We start from the raw sequence: 26,561 nt of genomic DNA on the forward strand, positions 1-26,561 counted from the left end.
GAGGGCATGTAATTTCTGTAATATGACTCACTGGGAACAAAATTGTAAGAATCAGTTAACAGCATAACAGAAAATATCTTTCCACTTCATACAGCCAAAGGACACGAAGTACACTGTTTTTCTTTCCCCTTGCTCAAAAACAAATGCTACATTCAAAAAGCTGTATTAATTCAAGATACATGTCTTGGATTTTATATGCAAGAATAGATTTCCAAGTGGCATCTTTGAGCAGCATAGCGCAGGCACTGGCATTGCAGATAAGTAATACAGGGGAACAAATTACTGAGGAAAGTTAGGATGCTCTGTCACTACTATTCTCCATGGTTATTTTTCTAGTTAAGCTAGAGACATGTTCAACAAACTTCTAGGGACAAACACCTTCCTAAAGGTAAAAAACAAAAGCCATTGCTACCTGTCTATGCTCCTTGCAGGACTCAAAAACCCTAAACAAAGAAGTAAGCAAATTACTGTTGGACACAAAAATGAAGGCAATGAGTTACAAGCTTTATAGGAAATCTTCCCTTTGAACTGGAAGATGCCCCTATGTCTCTGTTTTGCTTGCCCTCTTTTTCTGAATAAAAGCCCCATATTTCTTAAATGAATAAATAATAGCATCAGTCATGGCACACTGTTAAGTGGGCTGTACTGCAAGCAATTTTATGCCTGCAGTATTTTTTGACAAAGACCAGCTATTGGTCTAGTACTTCGAGGAGAACACTATCCTGTGAAAGCTGCAGTATTGAAAATCCCCCACATTTAGCAAATCTGGAAAGAGTTTAATTTTGGAAACATTTTCAAAAAGAAGGAAAGAGCTCAGGAAATATCACTCACTGATTTCCTGAGAACACTATGAATCACTTGAGATCATCGTTAGTTTCATAAAAGCAGAAGCACAGAACAAAACATTTTAGTAACAAGCAATTGGATATCTTACTTAAAAAACCTCACATGAGTAATTTGGGAGAAAAACTGATCCTCAGCCAGATAAACAAGGAGATGAACGAATTACTTTAAATTATGTAGATCTCTTGTTACAGAAGGTACTCAGAACAAAATTTTCAAGCATCTTTAATATTTACTACTATGTTTCAAAATCCTAACAATTCCAAACCACAGATTATTTTTAAATATACATGAGGGAATATAGATTAGCAGCTATAGCTTATATAGGTATCTTTCTGCCCTTGGTAACCTGCAGTGCTAGATGCTAATGGAAGTCTGACACCATGATAAAGACCTGATTTGTTGGTTTGAGAAATAGATCACATTAAAATTCTAAACTTTCAATTTAAGTTTTTGAAGAAGTTCATTCATCAGTTTCACAGTCCTTTGGTTTTCTTCTCTGCTATGGTTAAATCTGTAAGCAGTACGGATAAGAAGGTCATAAACTTCTTTGCTTGTATCAGTTATCTCAGTAATCTGAAAGAAAACACAAAAAGTTAAATTTGGCAATTATGTTGCTAAATACTTAGAATTCTTCAAAATACATGCAAGAAAACCAGATTTTTTCCTCGCCACTGAGTATGTGAGAACCAGCTTCTGCCTGAGGTATCTCTTTTCATACATTCCAGTGGAGGTGAGCAACTTTGAGATTTCTGTTGTTGTCTCAAATTTAAGTGAAACAAATCAAGAGGCCAGAATGTTTTTACAGGAAACACAAATGGACAGTATAACCATTTGTAAGTCATTTCTATAGAAAAGAACTAAAAGCACATAAAGGTTCTGCGTGCATTTGGGGAGACAATTCAATTCTGTAAAGCTTTCAAAAGTGAAAAAAAATAGCTTCCCCAGAAGATGACAAAAAACAGGAAAAGACTCTAAGTTGCAATTTTTGCGGATCAGAAGGGACTTGACCCTTCATTATCTGTGTTAAACCTGAAGTTTACTGTGCTAAAAAGAACCACAGCTATATATCCCAAATCAGTTCCACACCATTCTGCCTTTCATATATTGTCTTTAGTCCCTTTCAAATCACATGGAGAGCCTAGCTACACATTATACAGATACAAATTAATCAGTCTGATAAACCAACAAACTGGCCAACAACAATTCATGCCCACTCTGCACTGGGAAATGTTCAGAGTTTTGAAAGTTAGTTATATTGCTATCTATAAAGAAGCAGAAGATTGCCTTTGGTCCTCCTGGAGGGATTTAAAGTAGCATGCTAGTACATTACAGCATCACAGCTCAATAGCTGCACTCTCTTCAGGACGAGAAACTAGAAATAGCAGTCTGTAAGAATATATACAACCCTCCAAACTTGATCATTACATTCTTATGCTGAGAAAAAAATTGATCATTTGTGAACTTGCACTCTAGGTTGTGAGAAATACCTTAGCCCTTCTCAAAGAGAAAAATGTTTTGTCTTTTTAATCAGTCAGTTGTGTTATAAAATCAGATGCCTTACACATGCCACATACCCTATACAGGTCTATTCATACGACCACAGTGCTGCTGAATGGAAAAATTTTTGCAAGTATTAAAACTACACACTGGCCCTAGACCTGCTTGCATAGGGGGCATGCACTTCTTACAAGAATATGGTTTGATAGTAAGGAATGGATTTCTAATCCTACACTGAGATAGCACTGTTTATCTTAAGTAACACAAACACATTTTATACTTTGCATCGATATACCTGAAGGCTGTCATCACCAACAGGAAGATACTGTGGCAAGCTTCCAGCCTTTTACTCCTCTTCATCTTTTTTTACAGCTTAAGAGACACTGCCTTAGCTGTTAATTTTCTCCTTCTCTCTCAATTACCACACTGTTTTCTTCACTGGTTTTTCCAACCAAGCTTCTGGCACACCAATGCTAAGACCTAGTAACCAGCTGTTCCACCCAATGGCAAAGAGCAAGAAAAGAGTTCCATCATGTCTGCAGTAGCTGGATAATTTAGGGAGTGGGTTTTTTTTTTTGGAAAATCAAAATGCTTGCACATGCTATTTATACCATTGTAAATGAACTGTAGTTATCCCTTAACTGCAAGCTATTACTTCAGCTGTTTCTGCATCTTTACAGCGACAACAGTAACCCTGCCAGTGAGACCAAGAAGTGAATGAATAGTATTTTAACTGAATTTTAGCAGAAATAGGTATGTAGCAGGTTAGATATGGCTGTTGTAGCCACAGTCTCCTTTAATTCTCTGTTATGTGTTTTCTTTATTAAGAGGTAGAAACTAAAATCAAAAATAGTAAAATAAGTAAGTATTTTAGTTAACCTGGAAAAAAAACGAAGAAAACTTACATGGTAAATACATTCCTGGGCAATCTTATGTCCACCAGATGAAAAGAGCAAGAAGTTGGTCAGAAGATGTGCTGTGAGTCGCTGGTTACAACACTGCTCTATACCTGTTACCCTGTGTACAACAGCCTCCAGGTCTTTGAGAGAAAGGTCTGTGCAACTGAACAGCATCATTAGATGATTGTAGACTGCTTGGGCTTCTACCTGTAGGAAATAATTTCAAAGGGTGCAGGATCAGAGAAGAGTAAAGGTCAAATCTATGGTATTTTACTTTGGATTTATTCACTAAAAGAAAACTGAATCCTCGGTGAAACAACTCAAACATAAAAAAAATTAATTTAAACAGCAGGAAAACCAGGAAAGGAAGGGCTGTAACACATTTCTTTTACACTGATTCACACACACAAAGGTGGACAAAATGGACTTTTCTTTGGTCTTACAAATGAAGCAGACAGGGCATCAAGCCAGGATTTTACCTTTTTTAATAATATAAGGAAATGGAGAAAGTCTCTCAGAAGAACATGGTCCTATTTTCACATTGTGGGAAAGAGAACAAAGGCTCCTCAAGGGCTCATTTCAGTATGGCTGCTGTAAATCAGTTAAATCCCCATGCAGTCTGACCTCGGCTGATAAAATGTTCTGGTAAGAATGTGTGATTTAACTTCTTCCTGTGTTGTTCACAACTTATGTTTTTATGTTGTGAGCTAAACAATAAAACCTAACTTTTACTGGAGGTAGGAAACAGAAGATTTTGGCACATCTAGAAAAAGAACTATGAGCAACTACTGCAAAAAAATCCTTACAATAATTCTGTTCACTGTATTAGAAATTAACTGAAAAAAAACTAGTAATGCAAACGTGTGTCAGCTGGAACAATAGAAAAATGCACCACTGCAGACCTAAAGGAAAAGAACACCTGCTTCTCAAGGATATTCACTGGGACAATGTTTTTCAGACATTTGTCTGACATTGACCTACCCTTTCAACAATTTCATTTAATACAGTCTGAAAAAGCTGCTATTCTTGCATTAAGTCCACAACTACATGTGAGGCACAAATGATACCAGGAGCTACAGAAAGGTAATTGGAATTCCTCACGATTCTTTATTCCTCTGTGCATCATATGAGCCAGACACTGCAGATGGAGAGTAGCTGGTCCTGCTCCAAGAGCTCATGTACCCTAGAAATCTCATTCTTAGGGCCAAACTCCAAGTTTTGCTCCCTCAATGTTTAAGACCCTAGAGGTATGAAAGGAGTGCAACAAAGGAATAAACATTGAGAAGCAGAATTTTTAGTCCTGCAAATATGAGTGAACTCTAGTGAACAGTACAAACAGGCTTTTTCTTCTTTAAATAATTTAAACATTTTGTATTACACTCTGGCTAATATAAAGGTGTTACCTAAAGTACAGAGCAGGAAGACAAAATCCTAAGTCATAAGTGCAAACCTTTCCACTCAAAAATAATGCTGAATGAAAAGTACACCAGATTGACATCTACCAGAAGTTCCCACGGAAGGTTAATCCTTAACTAGTGAAAGGTGCTGGGTTTGAGGTGGAAACCACTTCACTTGAAAGAGCTGAGAGCTAATCTGCCAAAGGAAAAATTAAAAAAAAAAAACCCAAACACTTAACTAAAGGCAAAAGTTTTGCATGAAGTGTGGGAATCCTTCTGAAGTAGCCTGACCTGTGCAAAAAAAAAGTCTCAGTTCTAATACCTAAGAAAAGTTAAGGCCTCTGGGAAAAGATGAGTCACTGTGTGGGTTGTCAAGAGAAAAGCTTTTTTGTTGCTAAAGTTTGTCTTATGTTATGACTGAATAACAAAATGGAATAGGGGGATACACAGGGAAATGATTTCATATATAGGACAAATTTATTTCACTCTGTGGAGTTAGAACAATACATTGATCTGCAGCTATAGTGCAATAGCTTCAATCACTCTTGTTTATTGCTCACATTACTCTCCCAAAACTACGTTCTAAAAACAGCCCTGATTTCTTTACTTCACCCTAGCTCTAACCTACCTCTGCTCAGCCAACCCTGCCCTTGCCTTACAGCCAACCCATCCCTTCCCTTGCTCCTAGACTATGAGAAATTTAAAATATGAGAAATTTGTAGGTGACTGGGATGTGATCTTGCATTTCTAGTGCCATCTGAAATAAAATACTGCATAATGCACTGTTGTAAGTGGATCATCAGATGTAAATTTAAAGCATGATTTTTACTACTGTTGTGTACTGAGCTGCATTTTTAAATCCACCAGAATCCATTTTAAAATTAAGGAAAAATAGACAAGTTGCAGACTTTTGAATTGGGCCTTTGTAGATCCAATTGCTTGGGCTACTTCAGATTTGCATAATAGGTTTAAATTAAAGGCTTTCAAGTATCTGCTTGCATACCCAGATGCACAGCACTCTTCATGCTTCGTACAGCCTGTAAGGTCAGAGCACTGCTCCTTCTGTTACCAGCCCAGCATATGGTATCATCATGTATTTGTTACTCTATCACATGCCAAAAACTGGAGAGAAATCAGAGTAGCTGAGGAAGGTTAGGATTCAAGACTGTGTTTGATTAAGTATCTTCATGGTTTCAACGACTATGATTTCTCTTTTTTTCCTTCTCAGAAGATGCCAAAACACAGGCATGTTGAATTCTGCCACACTGATTTTAAAAATACTATCACTAGGGTATTTTTATTTAGGAGTAAAAACACCCTGGTTATCCAAAAGAAAGCCAAGAAGGTGCTAATCTATATCACATACTTAAAAAGGAGGAAAAAGCTTTTCTGAATATCAAAAATCACAAAAAAACCCCCAACTTTCAAATTGTCCACTGCAACACAATTCCCAGAGACTTGTAAAGTCAGTACCTTTCATTTTTTTGATGTGCACGATTTTGTTTTACGGCAGTAAGATATAATCAGACTATTGACTGCATATTGACACTTACTTTCACTACATTACCCACCATTGTTTGAGTCCTTTGCTGATTTTCATTCTTAGGACAGTAGTAAAATGCCAGCAGCCACAGCACAGGATCTGGTTCTACAGCAGCCTTCAGTAATTGTTCTGCTGCAATATCCAGCCATTCTCCAAAACAAGCAACCAAAAACCAGATTTCAAAGAGGTCAGTGAGAGAACTGGAAAACAACACAGATAAAATTAGGTATTTCTCATTATTTAACATTTATAATTGCCTTAAAATTAACTAGAAAGGATGCTGACAGTTAACTTAAAAAAAAAATTTAAACCACTCTTGAACAGAGAATACCTTCCCTGCTAATCACACAGCCATGTACTACTTAGTCTATTACCTGAAATCACAATCAAATGAGACACAACCAGTGTTACTACAGATTAGCTTTGACAGTACAACAGACTATCCTTAACAGAAGTTTCTAATAAACTGTGACAAAATATTATGCATGAAAAGATACATAATAAAATTCATCCCTTGTTTACATGTTTCGGCTGCAGGATTTCCAAAACTTTTAAATCATATTACACTCTTAACATACTGCTGCCTTTCACTTTCTCTCTGTTACTTTCCAGGGTTATTTTCTGCTTTTTAGTAATTCATGAAGTTCATCTTTTTTGGTCATTAATAAGGAATTACATTTAGATAGACTAAATATAACTTCTTAAAATATACTTTAAAGTATATCTCCTGACTGTTAAAATTCAAGTTTTCTTAAATGAAAATTTTGAAGGTGTTTACAAAAGGATTATTGCTGTAAGAAAGGACCACTATTCATCTCCACACTTCCTCATGTGCATTCCTATAAAGACAGAGAACACTAAAGAAAAGAGATGCAAACCAATGGTAGGTGTCTCAGAAGCAAAAAAGTTAAACTAAGGATGGAAGGACAAACAGAAGGACAGCTAGATTAAGAACTAGGAACAATTATTTCTAAAAAAATTTGGCAAAACTTGAAAGAATTAGAGGGTTTTCTTATGTTTTATTCCTGGGGACTCCAAAAGCTGCTGTGCCATCTTTGCAAGTAAACTACTAAGAATATCTTAGAAATTCCAGGAGTTGATGTTACCATTATCTTGAAGACTTTCTACCATTAAAGAGCCTGTTTTGGAGTCATGTGCCCTCCACTTCCCACTTCCATCCCCACTGCTGTTTCTGCCCACTGTGTAGTGGCACCTATGCTCCACTGTCATTGTCAAAAGTGTCCCTTCACTATTTTTGGGACTTTTCCCCACAAAATGTCTGTAAGATCAATTGTTTTCTAGTTTAAAATGTCAACAGATCAATTGTTTTCTAGTTTAAAATGTCATGTAACATTCCCTGCTCACTCAGCACAGAAGCAATCTGTTGATTAGAAGGGCACAGAAAGCACTTTGCTGTAAGACTCACATTTGGTATAAAATAAACCCCCTGAAAACCAACCTATATAAAAAGAGGGCACTGAGAACCAACAGGATATACTGTGTAACAGAATTTTTTTTCTCCTCTATAAATCTTATTAAGTCAAAAGAATACAGAATCAGGAATAAAGCAATAAAAGAAAACTAAATATGGTTTCTTCATGGATATTAGGATTTATAACATGTTAGATCCATTTTCTTTCTAACTGGGAGGGGTTTGGTAGAAAACATAATTGTTGTAGGAGTCCTAAAGGAAGTAGGAGTGTATTCTGGCAAGTACAATACTGTTCAAACTAGTCTACTGTTCAGAATAAAGGGGGGAAAAGACTATGTATAAACCAAGAAAGGGCTGGGCAACAAAATGAGAACATACATGGTTATATTACTGTAATGCATTATGATGGATGGTATTTGTTTTATTTATTTGTTCTAAGCTGAAGTTACATGTTTCTTTAAGAAATTAGGGTCAGCTATGGGTCACACTCCAAGGACAGAAAGGTTTGACACACTTCAGGGAGGAACAGGCGAGCACTGAACTGCAGCTCATAGAGAAAGTGAGAAGTTACCACCAGACAGCCTGGCCTCAGAGGGAACAACAAAAAGCTTTTTTCTGCCACTCAGCAACAAAAAAAAGGCCCCTGTGAGTTAACTGAAACCAAGCACGGTTGCAAGTATCTTTGTTCCAGTACCCTGGGGGAAAACTGGGACAGAGTGTCTGGACAGCAGCCAGGCAGAAAGGGACCCAGGGTCTGATTAAAGGCAGACTGAACACTAGCCAGCAGTGAGCCTGGGTGGCCAAGAAGGCCAATGGCATCCTGAACTGTATCAGCAAGAGGACCAAGGCAGTGACTGACCCCTGTACTGCGCACTGCTGAGGCCACACCTTGAGTGCTGTGTCCAGTTCTTCCCTGAATTTAGGAAGGACAGTGAGATGCTGGAGCAAGTCCAGAGAAGGGAAAGCAAGCTGGTGAAGGGTGAACCAAACCCTGTGAGGAGCAGCTGAGGGAGCTGGGGTTGTTTAGCCTGGAGAATGCTCAGGGGAGACCTTTCTGCTCTCCACAATGACCAGAAAGGAGGGTGCAGCCAAATGGGGCTTGGTCTCTTCTCGCAGGCACCAGTGACAGGACAAGATGACAGTCTTAAGCTGCACCAGGGAAGGTTTATGTTGGACATTAGGAAAAAGTTCTTCACAGAAAGAGTAATCAGACTGGAATGGGCTGCCCAGGGAGGTGGTGGAGTCACTGTCCCTGGAGATGTTTAAAAAAGACTGGATGTGGCACTTGGTGCTGACAACATGGTGTTAGGTCATAGGTTGGACTTGGTGATCTCAAAGGTTTTTTCCAGCCTAGGTGATTCTGTGATTCTATGATCTTGTTTCGCAAGTCTGGCTGGCTTTGGTGTTCTATGTTTCTTTTCATATACTTCAAGTTTAAAATCAAAATGAATTTGGTTTTTTTGAATTTAAAAGCTGTTCAACATTCTTTGGACAGATAAGTCTCAGAGCAGACCTAAGCTAATTTGTATCCAAGTGCATACAAGTCAGGTCTCATCACACTCCTTATAAGAAAGAATTACAAGGCAGCAGCAGATAGAGATGTATGCTTTTTCATTATTTTCATATATTCCCAGAACATCCCCTACCAAAGCATAATTCATGAACACAAACAAACCCCAAGGGCATCAGGTCAGAAACATGGAGTGACAGCTCAAAGATTAACACAACAAAAATTATACTGCAGTCTGGCAGTCATATTCATGAAAATAAGGAAGTCTGCAGTTTGGGCGTTTGTACAAGCCTGCAGAAAGCCAAGCTCCTTCATAAAACAGGGTGAAAAGTTTTGAGGGAGAAATAGGAGAATAGACAAGTAAGCATTTCCATTATGCAGCTAAATATTTGTTGGAAGGAATGACAAGATTTTGTTTCCTCAGAGGCTTATTGGCCAGGTAAATAGATGTTATAAAGCTCGGGTTCAGAAAGTAATCAAAGTCCTATTCTTAAAAATAAAGCCCAACTTAGAGAATAATAAGAAAATGATGAAATACAGTTACTAAAGACTTCAAATGACATGACCTTTCACAAATTAACATGCAAAGGACAAAAAGTCTAAAGATCTTATACTGCTTACCTAACATTTGTATCTTCTACTAATGGTTTGAGCATATCCGAAATGTGTTTCACGTGTTGAGACCAATATGTAGTTGGGAGTTCTGAGGACGAAGGATGAAAACAAAACACTTAAAATCATAGCCTGTTCACTAGAATGTAACACTGAAGCATTAAGGTAGCTGTAAGACTTCTCCAAACTGATTAAGTTATCATGAAGTATTTAAAATTTCATTTCAAAATTTCCCTGTTTTAAGCAATACCTATTACTGTGTTTCATATAACAATTCATTGATAAAGCCATGGAAGGAAGTACAGCTAGGAATAACAAAATGAGGCTGATGTTCCTTTGCTACTGCAATATTAATATATAGTCAATGCAGTAGCATTTTTAGAGGCTCTTGTACTGAGCTTTAAATATTGTCCATTAAAAAATCAAACCAAATTGAACAGTGGTATCTTGATATGTATGAATAGGAAACCTGAAAAAAGTTGGGTTTGCAATCTAAAATGTCAGAATTCAAGCCTCAGAGAGAAACAGAAAGACTGCTTCATGTGAAATACATGTGAATTTTTCCATAATGACAATTACTGATATTATAACATAAGAAGATTGCAGTATTTTTATAATCTCTGTAGCATGGCTATAATTCCTACATAATTATGCATTCTTTCTTTGTTATTCACTTCTGATTTAGTTTTCTTTAAAGTTACATCTGTAGTATTGTTACATAAGAACCAGACATTTCTGCAGAAAAATACATTAAAAGAATATTATGAAAATTGCTAAATCAAACACATCCTATAAAGGAAATGGCAAAAAGTTATCTCTATCCCTTTTAAAGTTATTTTAAGACATATACAGATCACGCAGACTCCTAATGCTGCAAATACTTTATGAAAAAACTTACCAAAAGGACGTCTGACTAAACTTCTAACAAGAGGCTGGTGATGGTACAGGAAGTAGGCCTTCATCGGAAATTTAGGCTAAGACACAAAATCATTATTTTAAGAGGTTTCTGGTCAGTTTTCAAAATAAACCCACAGTGAATAATCTCATCTAAGGCAGTAATTAACAATACAGACTGAAGCAAGAAAACAGAAAATTAACTCTTTAGTAAATTTTAGGATTTGGCCTTAAAAGGGGGATATTTAGGAAATGCTTGATTATAAAAAGTAATTATTTGTAGATTTTAAAAGTATATGCATCAAAAAAGATTCAGAGCATGAAGAAAATTATGTTACTAGCCTTAGTCTTTTTGCCGGTAACCACTTAAGTTTTCACTCTTAATATGCAGAGCTTAAAAGAGACACTAATTTCATTTTCCAGTGTAAACAGATTCACAGACGATATATTAAACTAAGAACTAATAACATCTACAGAATCTGAGGATGTTGTGTAGATTATTGCCATCTGTTCAAAAATGGAAACCTAAAATTCTTAGGACCTGATCCAGCAGCAGGTAGGGCGGTCACAGATAACAGACTTGCTCTGTTTACCTGAGAATGTGTGACTGGTATACTGTGAACACTGCTTGTGTAACTGAGACTAGCAGCAGCACACCTTTGCAAACACATACCAGAGGCACGTCTACTGTGGAGCATGTAGGTGCAAGTGCAACACCAACTCCCCCTGAGACAGAAAGAAAGCCAGCCAGGCCCACATGGTGATCACTGGCACAAAATCCAGTTGGGAGTCCAGGGCGCAGTAGGGTCAGCACTGGGCCCAGTCTTGTTTAACATTTTCATTAATGAACTGGATGAAGGGGCAGCGAGTTCCCTTGGCAAGTTTGGTGATGACACAAAACTGGGAGGAGTGGCTGATACAAGAACGGGTTGTGCTGCCATCCAGAGGGACCTTGACAGGCTGGAGAAATGGGCTGAGAGAAGCCAAATAAATGTCAACAAGGAGAAAGTCTGAAGTCCTGCCCTTGGGCAGGAATAACTCCAGGTACCTGCTGGCAGACACCCAGCTGGAAAGCAGTTTGCAGAGAAGGACCTGAGGACCCAGTGGACACCAAGGTGAGGGTGAGTCAGCCGCGTGCCCTGCGACAGAGCAGCAAGTGGCATCTTGAGCTGCATTAGGCAAAGGATTGCCAGCAGGTCCAGGGAGGTTCTCCTTCCCCTCCCCTCAGCACTGTATGCAGCCATTCCAGCAGCCTAACCTAAAGTACTATGCCCAGTTAATGCCCAGTTAAATGAAGGGCCACAAAGATCATTAAAGGACCAGAGAACTTCTATGAGGAAAGGCTGAGAGAGCCTGAAGAAGAGAAGGCTCAAGGGGAATCTTAGCAATGTATATAAACACCTAAAAGAAGGGTGCAAAACAACAGAACTAGGGTTTTCACAGTGGTGCACAGTGACAGGATCAGAGGTAATGGCAAACTCAAGCACAGGAGGCTCTGTCTGTGTATCAGAAAACACTTCTGTAATTTTCTTTTCACTTTGTTTTTGCAGTGAGGTGGCCAAGCACTACCACAGTTTGCCTAGAAGAGTTGTAGAGTCCCACCTGGACATAGTCCCGGACAATTGGTTCTAAGTAGCTATGATTTGGAGCTGGGGAGTTGGACAAGATGATGTCCAGAGATCTCTTCCAATTCTCAAGCAATCTATGATTCTCTCCTTTACATCTTTACATCCATACCACTAATCTTAGAACTCTTCTGTCTTCTTTTTTAGGAATAAGAAGGCATTTAGCTAATAGATCATCTCTTGAAACACAGGCTGGGAATATGAACTCTATAAAATGTGATAGAGCTGTAAATCCAATGAAGACTGTATTTAATAACTATTTTCTATTGGCATATATATGCATGCATCTTATACACAAACCAAAGGACACATTCCCTCTATTACCTTTTCTTATTCTGTCAATGACAGTTAAGTAAAATTACAGCACATGAATATATACACTCTTCTTAGACAGTCTATATATCACTGGTGTAGTAAGACTCTGAAGTCTTTTTATTGAGAGGAATTAGGCTAAATAGAAAAAATAATAATCCCTGTAGTAAAGGATGCATGTAGCCAATTAACTTGCACCAAAAATTCCCATGAAAAAGCAGCCCCTTGATACAGTTAGCAGTAACCAAGACAACCTATAGCATGCACTACATACAAAAATAATATTGTGAAGTAAGTGAAAAACAATTTTCAGTATACTGTCTAGGCAAAGCTAGAAAGACTTGTCATATAAACACAGTATTTTAGTCAGTTCTTTCCTCATGTAAGACATTACAAAATGAAAACAAGGTACTATCAGAAAGAACAAATTTGGATGTGGCTGGTTATAATAACTGACATGATGCATAACTGGAAATAAACATTGAACACAGGTTTAAAATATTTATCTAGCTATTGAAAACAAAATTCCCAGGTGAAAACAAATGATAATTCTGAAATTATCAAGGGAAAATAATTTATGAGAAAGTTATAATTTCTATCAAATAGAAATATGAACTTCATAAATTTACAAGCAACATGACCCAACTATCCTCAGGTCAGCTTTCAGTAGCACCACAAACTGAAAGAAAATCTGCTAATACAAAACATACCCCAACAGTGATCTCAGTATACCCATTCTTAAATTTCTTCTTCAATGACTCTAGAAATGGGACTTTTTCCAAAGTAGGTTTAAACCCCATGTTCCATTTATACTGTTTGCAGTCTCCAAAAACATGGAATAAAAAAGACTATCCTAAACCCAGCAGCACTGTCTTTTCTCACTCTTCAGCTTTTCTTCTGCCAAACCTTGTTCTCTCTAAATGGTCTGTAAGTTATTATAAAAGACAGTTATTTCTGACTGCTGCCACACTGCAACAGAGAATCACTCTCCTATCACACAAACCTGTAAACTGCCAGACACAAGCCATTTCTTTTGCAAATTTTATGGAGGTATGTTTGCCTAGTTTTTTCAGTTAACTGTCTATAAATTCTGAAGGTCTCAGTGACCAGGTAGAACTCACTTCATCTTCTGTCATTAATGTTTCTACCATTCTTCTACTAAATGCTACCAGAGCACATTATGTCCTGTCAAGAGCAATCAGATACCACAAAGACAGATACCTTATGAATATATGTAATGATGGTATGACCAAAGGGAAGAAAAGGGGCCAAAGTTTAGGAAGCAATCTGTACCTACCTTTTTGCAAGTTAACTAAAATTACAGTTGACTCATAAACTGTGAGACAAGGGACTTTTAATTCTATCATTGAAGATAACACCTTAATTAGAACCCCATGACTTAAACAGTATACAAGTTAAATAAAGGAAACTCAACATTTAAAACCACTTTAGAAAAATGGGCTGTAGTCCATGTTAGCTGCTAGCTAGCAATGCCAGCAGGCGAAGAACTTTCACCTTGAAGAAAACCTATCACCGGCACAGCAGGATTAGCTCTTGGGTGTTTGATGGGTGTGGGATCTTTACTTTCATTCTCACCCACTGATCCCCACCTGGGGCTACACAGTGTGCTGTTGCCAGGCAGTCAGGGTGGCACAAGATTATCATGCACAGCACTAATGTATTAAGCAAGACAGCTGCCTGAAGCCAGAAGACAGATTCAGTCACACTGCTAATTAAAAGCTACTATGCCACAACTTTCAAGAAATCCCAGCATTCTCTTAATTACCATCTCCCTCAAAGAGATGCAAAAACTCAAAGGAACTGAAAATTTTCTTAAGTTTAAAGTGGAAGGTTTTAAATTACAAGGTCTTCCCAAACTTGCAACATACAAATTTGATTTCAAAAAACAAACAAGATGAACAAGATGGTCAGGACGTGACCATGTGATTTGGGAATCTAAAGTCAAGTTTGCAACCTATAAGTAAAATAAGATTTTTCATATCTGTATTTCAAAATTTTAAGGTAAGAAACTGATCTTGCTCTTGTTTAAATCAGTTCAGTAAGACCTGTACAAAAATCTGTGCAGAAGAAGAAAGACTAAGCTGTGAAATTTGAAAATTTAGACCAAGGAAACTTTCAAAGAGATCACTGTTGAGGATCAGGTGCTGAAACCAGTATGTATTTTATGTCTTAGTATGTATTAGCCTGTGTCTCTTACCTTCTGAACAGACAAATATGACTATGCAGTATCCTTCTTATAATTACTCAGGGGACTAGGAATGGGATTGTTATCTCTGCTTCATTTATTATCAGACACCCTGCTACGGCAAAAGAAAAATGCATCTAGCATTTTTCCTCATTTTTATCAAAGATGAATGTTCATGTTTGCTCTATAGGCAGAAACCTCAGCATCAGGGGAACTGAGCCAGGGAAAAGCACTTCACGCCAACAAACTTGAGGGTTAAGTTATGTAAACTGCTCTAACATACTGGTTTTATGCTATAATTTTATGTGCAGGTGAAGATGTTTGAACTGAACTTTGGCATATCTACGCAGCTACAGAGGATGCCATTTTTATATTCAGTCACCCCTCTAAAGAGTAGAACTGGATTTTTTTCTCGTGAAATTTTGCATTTTGTCACTGGAGAAAAAACACTAAGAAAGAGATCTTGACTAACCTGTTTGTTTTCATTCTGATAAGCCTGAAGGAAGAGCTGTGTAAACACCTGTATTATTGTCATAACTTCTGAAGTTCCATCAGTTTCCATCAGTGCATTCCTATGCATTGAAAAGTTAGATAAGACAGATCAGATCCCATCACACCACTGTTAACTGAATGAAAGAAAAAGGTATATTCTTTGTATGCTGTACATTCAAACTGTGTCTGAGCTCATTAGACCACTAACATAAACACCAACTTGCAGGCTTTTTAGATTTTTAGTTTAAAAAAAAACCAAAACAACAAAACCAACCTCACACACAACTCCTACATATAAATTAGTCTTAGTAAATATATACACTATACATGCAGACACATAATTTATCCTACCTAATAAGTATACAATTAAAAAGACTAGCACAACTTTATTAGCCAAATTTGGCATCTGATCAGTTTATTGTGTTTAGAGGAACTACTCCCATGACTGAGTTAAGCATACTTTATAGTGTTTTGTGGCACTGCATCCCATAGGCCACTCTAGAGGTTTACAAAGGTGAGTGCCTCAACTTGCCTTCCACAGAGCAAAATAAGCTTGAGCAAATGGAGCAAGTAGAGAAAAACACATAGCAGCGATTTTCATTCTCTTGTTTGAAAGACATATAGTAGAAAGGAGAAAATATGTTCAAAGTAAGTTGCCAGTGAGATTCAAGTATTAGAGAATTGTTTCATTCCTTCTAAAACATATGAAGAGCTAACACATTACTGTAACATAGAAATGTCACAAAACACAGGCAAATATAATCACTGGTAAAAAAAGAACAGTACATGGAAACTCAAGACAGTCTAGGTGTACAGCCTAGGCTATACAGGCTAAGTGTATAGCCACACAAGGCAAGAAAACATAGCAAGAAAACATTGGGAAATAAAAGCAGTAAGTAATATAATTGTAATAAGATAATATAGAACAATTAATCTCAATAAGCATGCAAATAGCAGGAAAAGTTATTACAGAAAGAGTCACAATGCTTAGATCCATACTTCTAACAAAACACTAACCCCAAATATAAAAGAAATTTTGTGCCAGCTATAGAAACCTAACACAGTTTCCAAGCAAGGAAGTACATTTTCTTTAGCAGCAATTCTCTAAAATCTCACATGTGATTGCAACTGGAATAGTAATTTAACATCTGCACTGCACTTGATGATATTTGGAAGGACGTTAGAGAAATAGAACAAAAATAAACAGAAGGCTGCATAAACCAATTGGTCTGCAAAAACCAGCTAACATATACAGCTTCATGTAAGTATCAAGAGGAGATGAGACATAGTATTCTTAAAATACATCAACTTTTCAATACCAACAACGTAGAGGAACGAGCACACTAAGCAGAAAACAATTCAAAGTAAAGAAAGGGAACAGAAAGGTTTAGAAAGAGGAAAACATCATTTTTTAAGACAACTTGAAACATTAATAGAAGTGCAAAATTTTACCAAGAAATACTGTGTTGGACAAAGCCCTGCATTAGCCGAGAAACACAATTTAATCCATTTCTACTGTCTACCAAAGGGGGAGGATGCAAAAGAGTAGTGTTAAAAAAAAAAATTCCATACAGCATGACCTTAAATAAGCCAAGAAGCTTGGACAAATTTTGTCTCCCTGTACCATCACAATGCACAGTCTCCAGCCTAAGACATCAGTACACATCTGCTGAAGTCATATCAATTTTTACACACATCTTGCTTTGGAAAAGTGATTAATCTCAACTCTTCAGAAAATGCTATCTGTGTGCAGACACAGGACCACAGCAACACAGGACTGCCAGAGCAGTGGCTCCACTCAGAATGCAGTGGTCCACGGTTTCTACAGCCAAGCCTCTTCTGTTAGTGCCTGCACAAACCTAAATGTGCACAGACACACAAATGCCCCCACACAAACGTACCTGGGAGCCCTGTTTTCCTAAGAAAGGAAGCACTTGATGAGCAAAGGATGTCAGTCACTAAATACATTATTGTTGTATTGGAATTGTTAATACTGATAACCCTGGCAGTAGATCTAGTTAAAATCAGTAAACATTAAGTCAAGTGAAAAGAAAAGAAAAGAAAAGAAAAGAAAAGAAAAGAAAAGAAAAGAAAAGAAAAGAAAAGAAAAGAAAAGAAAAGAAAAGAAAAGAAAAGAAAAGAAAAGAAAAGAAAAGAAAAGAAAAGAAAAGAAAAGAAAAGAAAAGAAAAGAAAAGCCATTGAAAACGAGTATAAAGGATTTGAAGCCCCCACGTGGTAACCAATATACTGGTTGCTTCAAAATAATTTTAATGCATTCAAAACCAAATTCACTATTAATAGGTGGATCAATACTTGAAGGACATTAAGAGCATATCTAACAGGAATCCTGAAAAGCATAAACAAAATGTAAAAGAAGCTACACTGATAAGTGCAAAAGTTTTGCTAAATCCTACCTTCACGTTGGCATGGGCCAAGCCATTTCAGCATTTATAATTTTCACCTCAAAACTCTATTTCAGCCACAAATCTCTACTGAAGTACAAAATAAATTACAAATTTTAAAGGCTAAAATACCGTGTAGTCAACTACATAAAGGATTATTATGATGTAACTTTTACTTAACGTTCATAAAATTTTTAACGTTTTTCATTATTTGCAGTGTACTACACAGAAAGGGACTTTAGACCATACAAGTAAAGAAAAAGATATCCTGCAATTATAATATGTTGCAGATTATAGTACTGTTTCTTCTCTTAAAGAAAACCTCAATGTTTAAATGGGTCATTTAAAGCCCCTCCCACAGTAATTTCAAAACTTACTTGAAAATTTCATTTACAATTCTGAAAATAGCAGGATGGCTTGCTGCTTGTGGCTGTTGATAATCAAATGAAAGAAAATTAGGTATTAATAAGGAACAACTCACACAACTGTCATTGCATAATTTACAGCTTAACTCATGCATGCTATGACACAGCCATTATTAAACTGTAACTTTAAGATCAACTCTCACTAAACCCTCAGATTTTCTCAGGATAAGAATTCTTAGGATTCTCCACAGTGAAACCAAGCAGGCTCAACAGCTGACAAACACAAACACCTGGGATTCCAAACTGCCTATGACAACAATCACTACAAATACTAAAGGTGGCGGACAGAAAGAACAGGTTGTTGCATGCAATTGCTAGAGGCTAGACACAGGGAGCAGATTTTCAAAAAGCTTTTCTTTCCTCTCTGCAGACAATCCTCTGTGTTCTGAGACTCTTGCTACATCTTCAAAATTAAATTCCACAAATTAATAGATTTTATCACCTTTGTCTTTAATAGTTTTGCATGCATTTTCATCCAAGACATTTTCTCACAGTATAATCTTCTTTTGTGAACTTCAGTGTTGCTAGTACAACCTAATTGTCTCAGTGCATCAAATGTTTTTTTTAACTAGTGAAGCCTTTTACCATGCTGCCACACAAAAGACTGTTTTGAGAAAATTGTTTTATTAAACATGCACCAGTAAACACACTGCTTTCTAATTCATATTCTTAGGCTTTTATAGAACACCTAGAAAAAACCCCACTTACGCATTTCCCAAAGTACTAAGTTAAAGTCTAAGTTGAAAAGCAAATCCTCACTTAGTGTCTCTGATGTTAGTGCCTGAAGATTTAGTAAGAATACAGTTCTTTGAACAGCTTAGAGTAAAGCATGTTTAATAAAATGCATTACATAAACTTTGGGAAGCATAATATTTATAAAATGGCATTTATTAATACAGCTTAAAGTGCATAATGCACTACTGAAAACTTGTATGCACTTGTTTCGAGCTAAAAAGTACCAAGTAGAAAATTAACATAACACCGTAAAAATATATATACATTATGTTTATAATAATTATGTTTATAATAATTATGTTTATAATAATTATGTTTATAATAATTATTACAACAATACTAATAACAATTAAAATAAAATCCTTTTAATTGTGCACAGAGAGAACAAGAACTTTGCTTGCTACGATCCGTACATGACAATATTAGAAAGCAAACAACCCTTACTAAAAAACTGTGAGGAAGAGGGGCTCCTCTCCCGCAGCGGCGGCTGCCGTACTGCGGACAGGAGCGGCCGCCCACCCGGCCGTGCGGCCCCGCCGAGCCGTGGCTCGGGCGCCCCCTGCTGCTGCAGAGCCGGAGCGGCGGCAGCCGCGCCCCAAATCCCGCCGGAGCGCGCAAGGAACCCGCGGCGCCAGCCGGCAGGAGGCACGGGCCTCTCCTTGTTTGGGGTTTGGGGTCTTGCTCGTGTTCTGTTTGTTTCTTCTTTGTTTGTGGGAAGACTGGACTGTATCTCCAGAGCTGTCTGCTAGACCCAACCATCCTGAGGTTCTGGAGAGCAGTGGAAAGTGAGAGTATGTTTTCAGTCCTCCCCTGTCATTCAGACACTCTATCCACCTTTGCATGCACACTTCTCTGATGAGGAATGGACACACTGTTGCTTAAGAAAGGCTGGATACAAACCAGAAAGGGTCCAGCGCACCAACTCACAGACCAAGATTAAATCCTAGTTCCAAGATTAAATCCTAGTTCCTTTGAACAAGTCCAAAATAAAGGTGCTATATACAACAATGAAAATCTCCACATGGCTTCCTGGCAGACAGCAGCATCCTAACAGTATTCACTACAAGAAATCATAGTTGATAGCTCTTAGGTTTTTACCTAAACTACTGAAATCAATATGAATTTCATCACTGGTAGTCAAGAGGGAAAAAATAAACCCAAGCCCAAACCCCACTGTTACCAAATTTCATGAGATTTTGATCAATGGACTGCATGGAATTAATTTGCAACAAGAATGCTGTGATAATAAAAAATTTTGCCCTGCAATTTGAAGATGCCCTTTGTGTAGCAGGAGAAGAGCAGGCAGCACAATTCTTATACTTGCCAGTTCTGGAATTTGGGAGGGATTCTTATACTTGCCAGTTCTGGAATTTGGGAGGGATTATCATTTTCAGGAGGGATTTTAATAAAATTTTCTTCTTGTTGACATTATATTTTCAAAATAAGAAGGCATTTTGTATTTCAACAATCTTGTCTGCAACTATTCAATGCTTTTCACAGAAATCAAACCCTACGTATTGTTCAATTACTTCTAAAACACGCATATTACAGACAGCACAATACACACTCAGCAAAAGATTCAAACACAGAGAATTGGAGCTGCATGTGTGGTATTATGATAGAAAAAATGTACTTTCAACATAACGCTTTCCAGACACAAGTCTAGAAGAATTACACAACTTCTGTATCTGTATTATTAGAAAGCAGATTCTGAAACAACTTATTTATGACACAAAGCCAGAACTGAATTAAAAAAAAAGCAAAATTTATCAGTATCTACAGTAAACAAGTAAATGGGAAAAAAAAGAAGAGAATAATCTGCATTTTATTCACATCAAAGAATCCTCTGTAGCAACCACAAGAATAAACATGGGGAAGTAAACATGACAAAGGTCATACAGATTTAAGGTGGTAACTCTAGATTTCCAGACTCACATGCAATTAATTGGACAAGACACTTCTGGAAGTTAAACACATCTAACTTTAGGAAACCACTATGGCACTGCATTTCAAATGTTGTCTTCATCTTCCAATTGTATATTTGTACTTCTGAATTTTATTTTGTATTTGTTAGTTTAAAATAGGAAATGTTACACAGCCTGTAAGGGAGCCTGCCAGGGCATGCCCTGCCAGACCTGCTGCTCACAAACAGAGAAGGGCTGTGGGACATGTGGTGGTCAGAGCTCATCTTGGGCACACTGACCATGGAATGACAGAGTTTCTCTGTTCTTGGTAAAGTAAGGAAGGGATGAACAGAATGTCTACCTTGGACTTCCAGAGCGCAGATTCTGGTCTGTTCAGGACACTGGTACAGAGAGTCCCTCAGGAAACGGCCCTTAAAAACAATGGAGTTCAGGAAGGCTGGACATGCTTTAAGAAACAAACAGGAGCAGGCCATCTCCATGTGCCCATACATGAGTTGGTAGAGAAAATAACTCCCCTGGCTGAGCAGGGAGCTTTCATGGGAACTCAGAGAAAAAAAGGAGAGCTTAGGACCTTTGGAAGAAGGAGCAGGCAACTCAGGATGTCATTAGGTCATACAGAGAGAAAACTAGAAAGGCAAAACAACTAGAACTCAATCTGGCTACTGATGTGAAAAATTATGGGAAGTGTTTTTATAAATACTTTAACTACAAAAGGAGGGCCAAGAAAAATCTCCATCCTTTACTGGACATGGAAGGGAACAGTCTCCTGTTGGGGATGAGGAAAAGGCTGGGTACTTAATGCTTTCCTTACCACAGTCTTAAACAGAAAGCTCTGTTATCTTCACGGCAGCCAGCCCCCTGGCAGGTAGCAGGTAGACAGGGATGGGGAGCAGAACAAAGCCCCTGCAATCCAGGAGGAAGTTGTGAGTGACCTGCTGTGCCACTTAGACAATCACAAGTCTGTGGAGTCAGATGGGATCCACCCAAGGGTACTGAAGGAGCTGGCAGAAGTGTTCACTAAACTGCTCTCCATCATTTATCATCAGTCCTGGCTAACTGAGGTCACAGATGTCTGAAGGTTGGCCAGTGTGACATCCATCTACAAGAATGGTGGAAGGGAGGATCCAGGGAACTACAGGCCGGTCAGCCTGACCCTGGCACCAGGGAAGGTTATGGAACAGATCCCCTTGTGTGCCATCACACTGCACATACAGGACAACCAGGGGATCAGGCCTAGCCAACAGGGGTTTGGGACAGGCTGCCTGACCAACATAATTGCCTTTTATGACCAGGTGACCTGCCTATTGGATGAGAGAAAATTTGTGGATATTGTCTACCTGGACTTCAGCAAAGCACCTCATTGCAAGGATACTGAGGGGCTGGAGTGAGTGCAGAGTAGGGCAACAGAGCTGGTGAAGAGTCTGGAGCATCCTGTGAAGAGCGGCTGAGGGAGCTGGGGGTGTTCAGCCTGGAGAAAAGCAGGCACAGGGGTGACCTGATCACTCTCTATAACTGCCTTAGAGGAGGGCACAGCCAGGTGAGGATCAGACTCTTCTCCCATGCTATCAGTGACAGGACAAGAGGACAGAGTGTCAACCTGTGTGTAGATCAGGAATAATTCTGTCAGTGAGACAGTGGTTAAACATTGTAACAGGCTGCCCAAGGAGGTGCTGGAGTCACCATCCCTGGAAATGTTCGAAAAACAGCTGGATGTAGCACTTAGAGTTGAGATTTAGTTGACATGATGGTTTTTGGTCAAAGATTGGACTCTATGATCTTGGAGATCTTTTCCAACCTTAATGATTCTACAATTCTATGCTAACAAGGTGGAAAATAAAATGCAGCAAGAACAGATGGTTTATAAAGAAGAAGACAACAAATTTTAAGCTCTCTCAACCTATTGCACTTTTCTTGCAACACACCATTGAAACAAATAAAACTACTTTGGAAAGCTATCTCAGAATCAAACAGAAACTAAATGACACCAATTCAATCACTTCGCTTTTTACATACATGGGCTTTAAAAATCTGTGTATATGCATATGTATCCATTCCTGGTAAAACATAAAATACTAGTATGTGTATTTACTGCACATTTAGTTGTTAATGCAGACATACAAATCCTAAAGTTACTTCAGAAAGGAAGACATCCACTCACCCACTAAATTTCAAAGAAGGTAAGAGACCATCTGTGATGGTCACTTCACCTGTTTTTATTATTTCTCAGTAACTACAGATTTTCCAATAGTGATTTCAGTTTAGCCACAAACACACAAACATAATACCATGCCATATAAACATAAGTTAGTGGACCATCACAGTGCAATTACTCGTGGAATTAAAATATGTGAGTAGTACATATCAAGTTTATTTCATAGGACAAGTATAGTAGTCTACAACTATCTGTGTACCTTAGATCTCTGTAAGGTTTATGTACAGTATGATTACTGTATCAAGACACTTGATTTAGGTACATTACTCTGATAATGAAATTATGAAAGAGCTGATTGAAATTTCCTTCTTAAAGTGTATTATAATCAAATCACTAACATATTTCTGACTATTTGTCCTCTAAAGGTTTTCTTCCAAGTAGGAAAGTAGAAATCTAGTTTTGTCTCATGATTCCACTATTACCATACCCATAAGGTAAACAGAACTTATATCCTAAAATGCCATAATTCAACTGCCAAAAAATGCATATCCACATTGCGAAATAAATATTTAAATATCCTTTAGGCAGGCTAAACTGATATACTTTGGATTCAAAGTGCTGACTAATTTAATGCCACACAAGTGTCTTTACAGTACCATGAACATGTTGCACAAAATATCATTATGCATCTAGACAACTTTTTCAGGATCCCATTATTTTCCTTCTATACTCCCTCTCTGAAGCTTCTCATCCTATTGTTTTTATCTGTTATGCCATCTCCCATTCATGCACTCTGCCTCTTATCAATACCTATCAATCCAGTGGCCTACTGCTCTCTTCTTTACAGCTCCATTCATTCCATTCTTTGTCCACAGGATGTCCTCTCGAAACCAGCTTTCAAAGCTGCTACACTGGTTTTCTGAATATCTTATTTTGAAAGCACAAAGTCTTTGGAGAAGAGACAAGTAAAGACAACCTAAGTGTGCTAGCTTAGTAATGTTCCATTCTTTTAAGAGATCAGGATGTGAAGGAAACTCAAGGATGAACTTTTTTATGAAATGACAAAAAACAACATTTGAAACAAGTATTTAACTCTTTTTTATATATATTTTATATTTATAACCTAGATTTAGATACCTTTTTTTTCTTCAGCTGGTACATGGTGTAGTACCAGATACTATATAAAATTTACAATATATCTGATATTGAAAAATTATGTATATAGCCTTGTATGCTGTAATACCTAAATCCCCAGATGCCATATGAAGAACCGCTGACACCAAGGCATTTATGAGATTTGCAAGTATCGTAATGGATCCCTAAAATAAGAGATTCCCAGGTTCAATTAAAAAGGAAGAATATTTAAAGGAAGCATTCTTTTCCTCACTAGAATACATACTCTGTAAGTTTCATAGGTTGAAAATAAAATACCATATGCCATTCATTAGTTCTGTCATTTTACGAAACATATAATTTTACTGCATAGCACACATGCTATATTACACTGCAATTAACAATTAAGTTTACACTTAACGCTGCAAACTAGCTCATTATTTTGGAAAAAGTACTGTGCCAGGTTTTCTTATAGGGAAGATTTTTTGGTGCTCTGCATAACACAGCATTTGAAAACAAATTTTAATTATGGTTTAGCAAATGTTTTGCATTAAGAATTTTGCTCATGTTTGCAAAGAAAACCAAGTAACTAAGTAGTCCATAACAGGGGATTTCAGTTATTCAGACTGCTGGACAAAGGGCAGAGAGATTGAAGAAAAAACAGATTCAAATCCTTCTGGGCCAGAGTTTTAATTTTTTAAGACAGATAAAGGTACTCAGCACCCTCATCACTGGGATTCTTCTTTTTTTACCCATTCTTCATCACTGGATGAGATCTTTTTTTCTCTTTTACCAATTCAGTGTAAAAATTAAAAAATTAGTGATGTTTGTAAGACTCAAGATTTAGCTTGCATTAACAAGTTTTATGTCCTATGTCTCTATGCTGACATACTTGAAAACTGTCAGTCCTGAAGCATGAAAGAGCAGTAGCAAATGTACTACACGTTGCACATACCAGCAATGAGTCTTTTATGACACAAGCCACTTCTTCCAGTGAATCCAACTGAATGGAAAACAACTGGTCTAAAAGATGTAAGGTAGCTTTTTCAAGGCTTGGTAAGTGACGAAGCCAAAGGCTGAAGACAGCTGATTCCGGAAGGGAGATCTTCTTCCTGGTTTAGAGAGGAAAATACTGTTTTACCTGAGTAACTAGAAGGAAGACAAAAAAAATTTACTTTTTTTTTTTTAATATATTGGGGGCAAAGGAAACACAAAGATCAACCTGAAGCAAGAGAGAGATCTTATTTAGAGTAGCCTATTCAATAGCAAATCATAATAGCAAAGAATGACAGGAAATCACCATCATCTACAAATGCAACTTTACCACACATGTTTAAAACCTGGTCACATTGAATTCCATCAAAGGGAAACAGAATGTTTAAGTCTGGAGTTCCCTTCCTCTCTCGAGAAAGGTCCTGTCCCAGGACCTTGTGCTCTCTCAAATCATTCAGAGCGCAAGAACTGCAAACCAGTTCTAGCAGACAGCCACTGACAGATGAACAGGAAGGTTACTGCTGTATAAGCATTACCTATCTTTGCAGAGAAATAAGGAAGAAACCCAAAACCAACAACAACAAAAAGGAAAAAAAAAAAGATAACAAAAAAAGAAAAAAAATTACTTAGAGGTAGCTAAGTCTTTAGCCCACCAGCACCGACCAGAGCTATATAACAAACAGTTAAGAAGACAAGTTATCTCTTCACCTAAAGACTTCAGCTATTGGTGCTGTATCCCCACAAAAGAAAAGGCACAGTGTGGACCAGCATGAATCAAAATATACTAAACTAACCTCCCAAGAAGAGATATCACAGCACAAGCACCTTAGAATATTTTTGTAGCTATTGTGATAGTTGCAAATTAAAAGGTTCAAAGCAAAACAATACATAAATAACAATAAATATTTACCTTGGTCTTAATTCAAGTTAAGATTAAAAACCTAAAATTAGGCTGGAGAGTACGTGCAAACTAAAGCCACTGATAAAAGGAGGAAAATACCAGCAGAAAGAATACTAAAGCCACTTTGGGATCTATTTACAATGTATTAATTTTGCCATATGCTTGTTTCATTATCAGCTCTCAGAATTCTGAATGTCATTAAAAAGCCTGTATTTTTTCCACTCAGTATTATGTAATGACGAGACAAGAAATACATTGAAGTATCCAGAATTTCAAATCTGTAAAGCAATGCTCAATTTCAGGATGCTGTTTTACTAAATGTTACTGTTAAAGCACAAACACACGTGAGAGTAAATTAAGAATGACAAGAGATTAGCTGATTTTGCCACTACAAACTTTCTTGTTGTTTCTGTGACAGCACGGTAGATATTATAGATATTATGGTGGGAAAAGAAAACATAGAGGTGCTGCAACTCTAAGATATAAAAACCATATAGGATGTTAACTGTAGTGATTATACTCCCACAGCTGAACTTGCAGGTGGCTCCACCAGCATAATTTTGAGTTCTTTGGAGCCTTGGAAAGTGTCTCTGGGGCAGGTTCCACCCATGTTCAGAAAGAAGACATGTTCAGAACTCAACAGAGTAAG

The 26,561-nt window shown here is 37.5% G+C and overlaps 1 protein-coding gene across 1 annotated transcript in view; it reads right to left on the reverse strand.

Annotated features, from left to right (window-relative positions):
• Nucleotides 1-1,250: 1,250 nt before the first annotated feature.
• The window catches only part of FANCC (FA complementation group C), a 74,685-nt gene continuing 49,374 nt past the window's right edge, over nucleotides 1,251-26,561 (reverse strand). Inside the window, exons 8-15 of the mRNA XM_084225615.1 lie at nucleotides 24,974-25,130; nucleotides 18,046-18,098; nucleotides 15,246-15,345; nucleotides 10,635-10,710; nucleotides 9,746-9,827; nucleotides 6,211-6,382; nucleotides 3,249-3,449; nucleotides 1,251-1,419 (exon numbers count right to left, since the gene is read on the reverse strand). Of these exons, the coding sequence (XP_084081741.1) occupies nucleotides 1,276-1,419; nucleotides 3,249-3,449; nucleotides 6,211-6,382; nucleotides 9,746-9,827; nucleotides 10,635-10,710; nucleotides 15,246-15,345; nucleotides 18,046-18,098; nucleotides 24,974-25,130 (985 nt within the window). The 3' untranslated portion in view covers nucleotides 1,251-1,275. The remainder of the gene's footprint in view (nucleotides 1,420-3,248; nucleotides 3,450-6,210; nucleotides 6,383-9,745; nucleotides 9,828-10,634; nucleotides 10,711-15,245; nucleotides 15,346-18,045; nucleotides 18,099-24,973; nucleotides 25,131-26,561) is intronic.

Source organism: Fringilla coelebs (assembly GCF_963513975.1).
Source record: "Fringilla coelebs genome assembly, chromosome: Z".
In the NCBI taxonomy this organism is placed as follows: domain Eukaryota; kingdom Metazoa; phylum Chordata; class Aves; order Passeriformes; family Fringillidae; genus Fringilla; species Fringilla coelebs.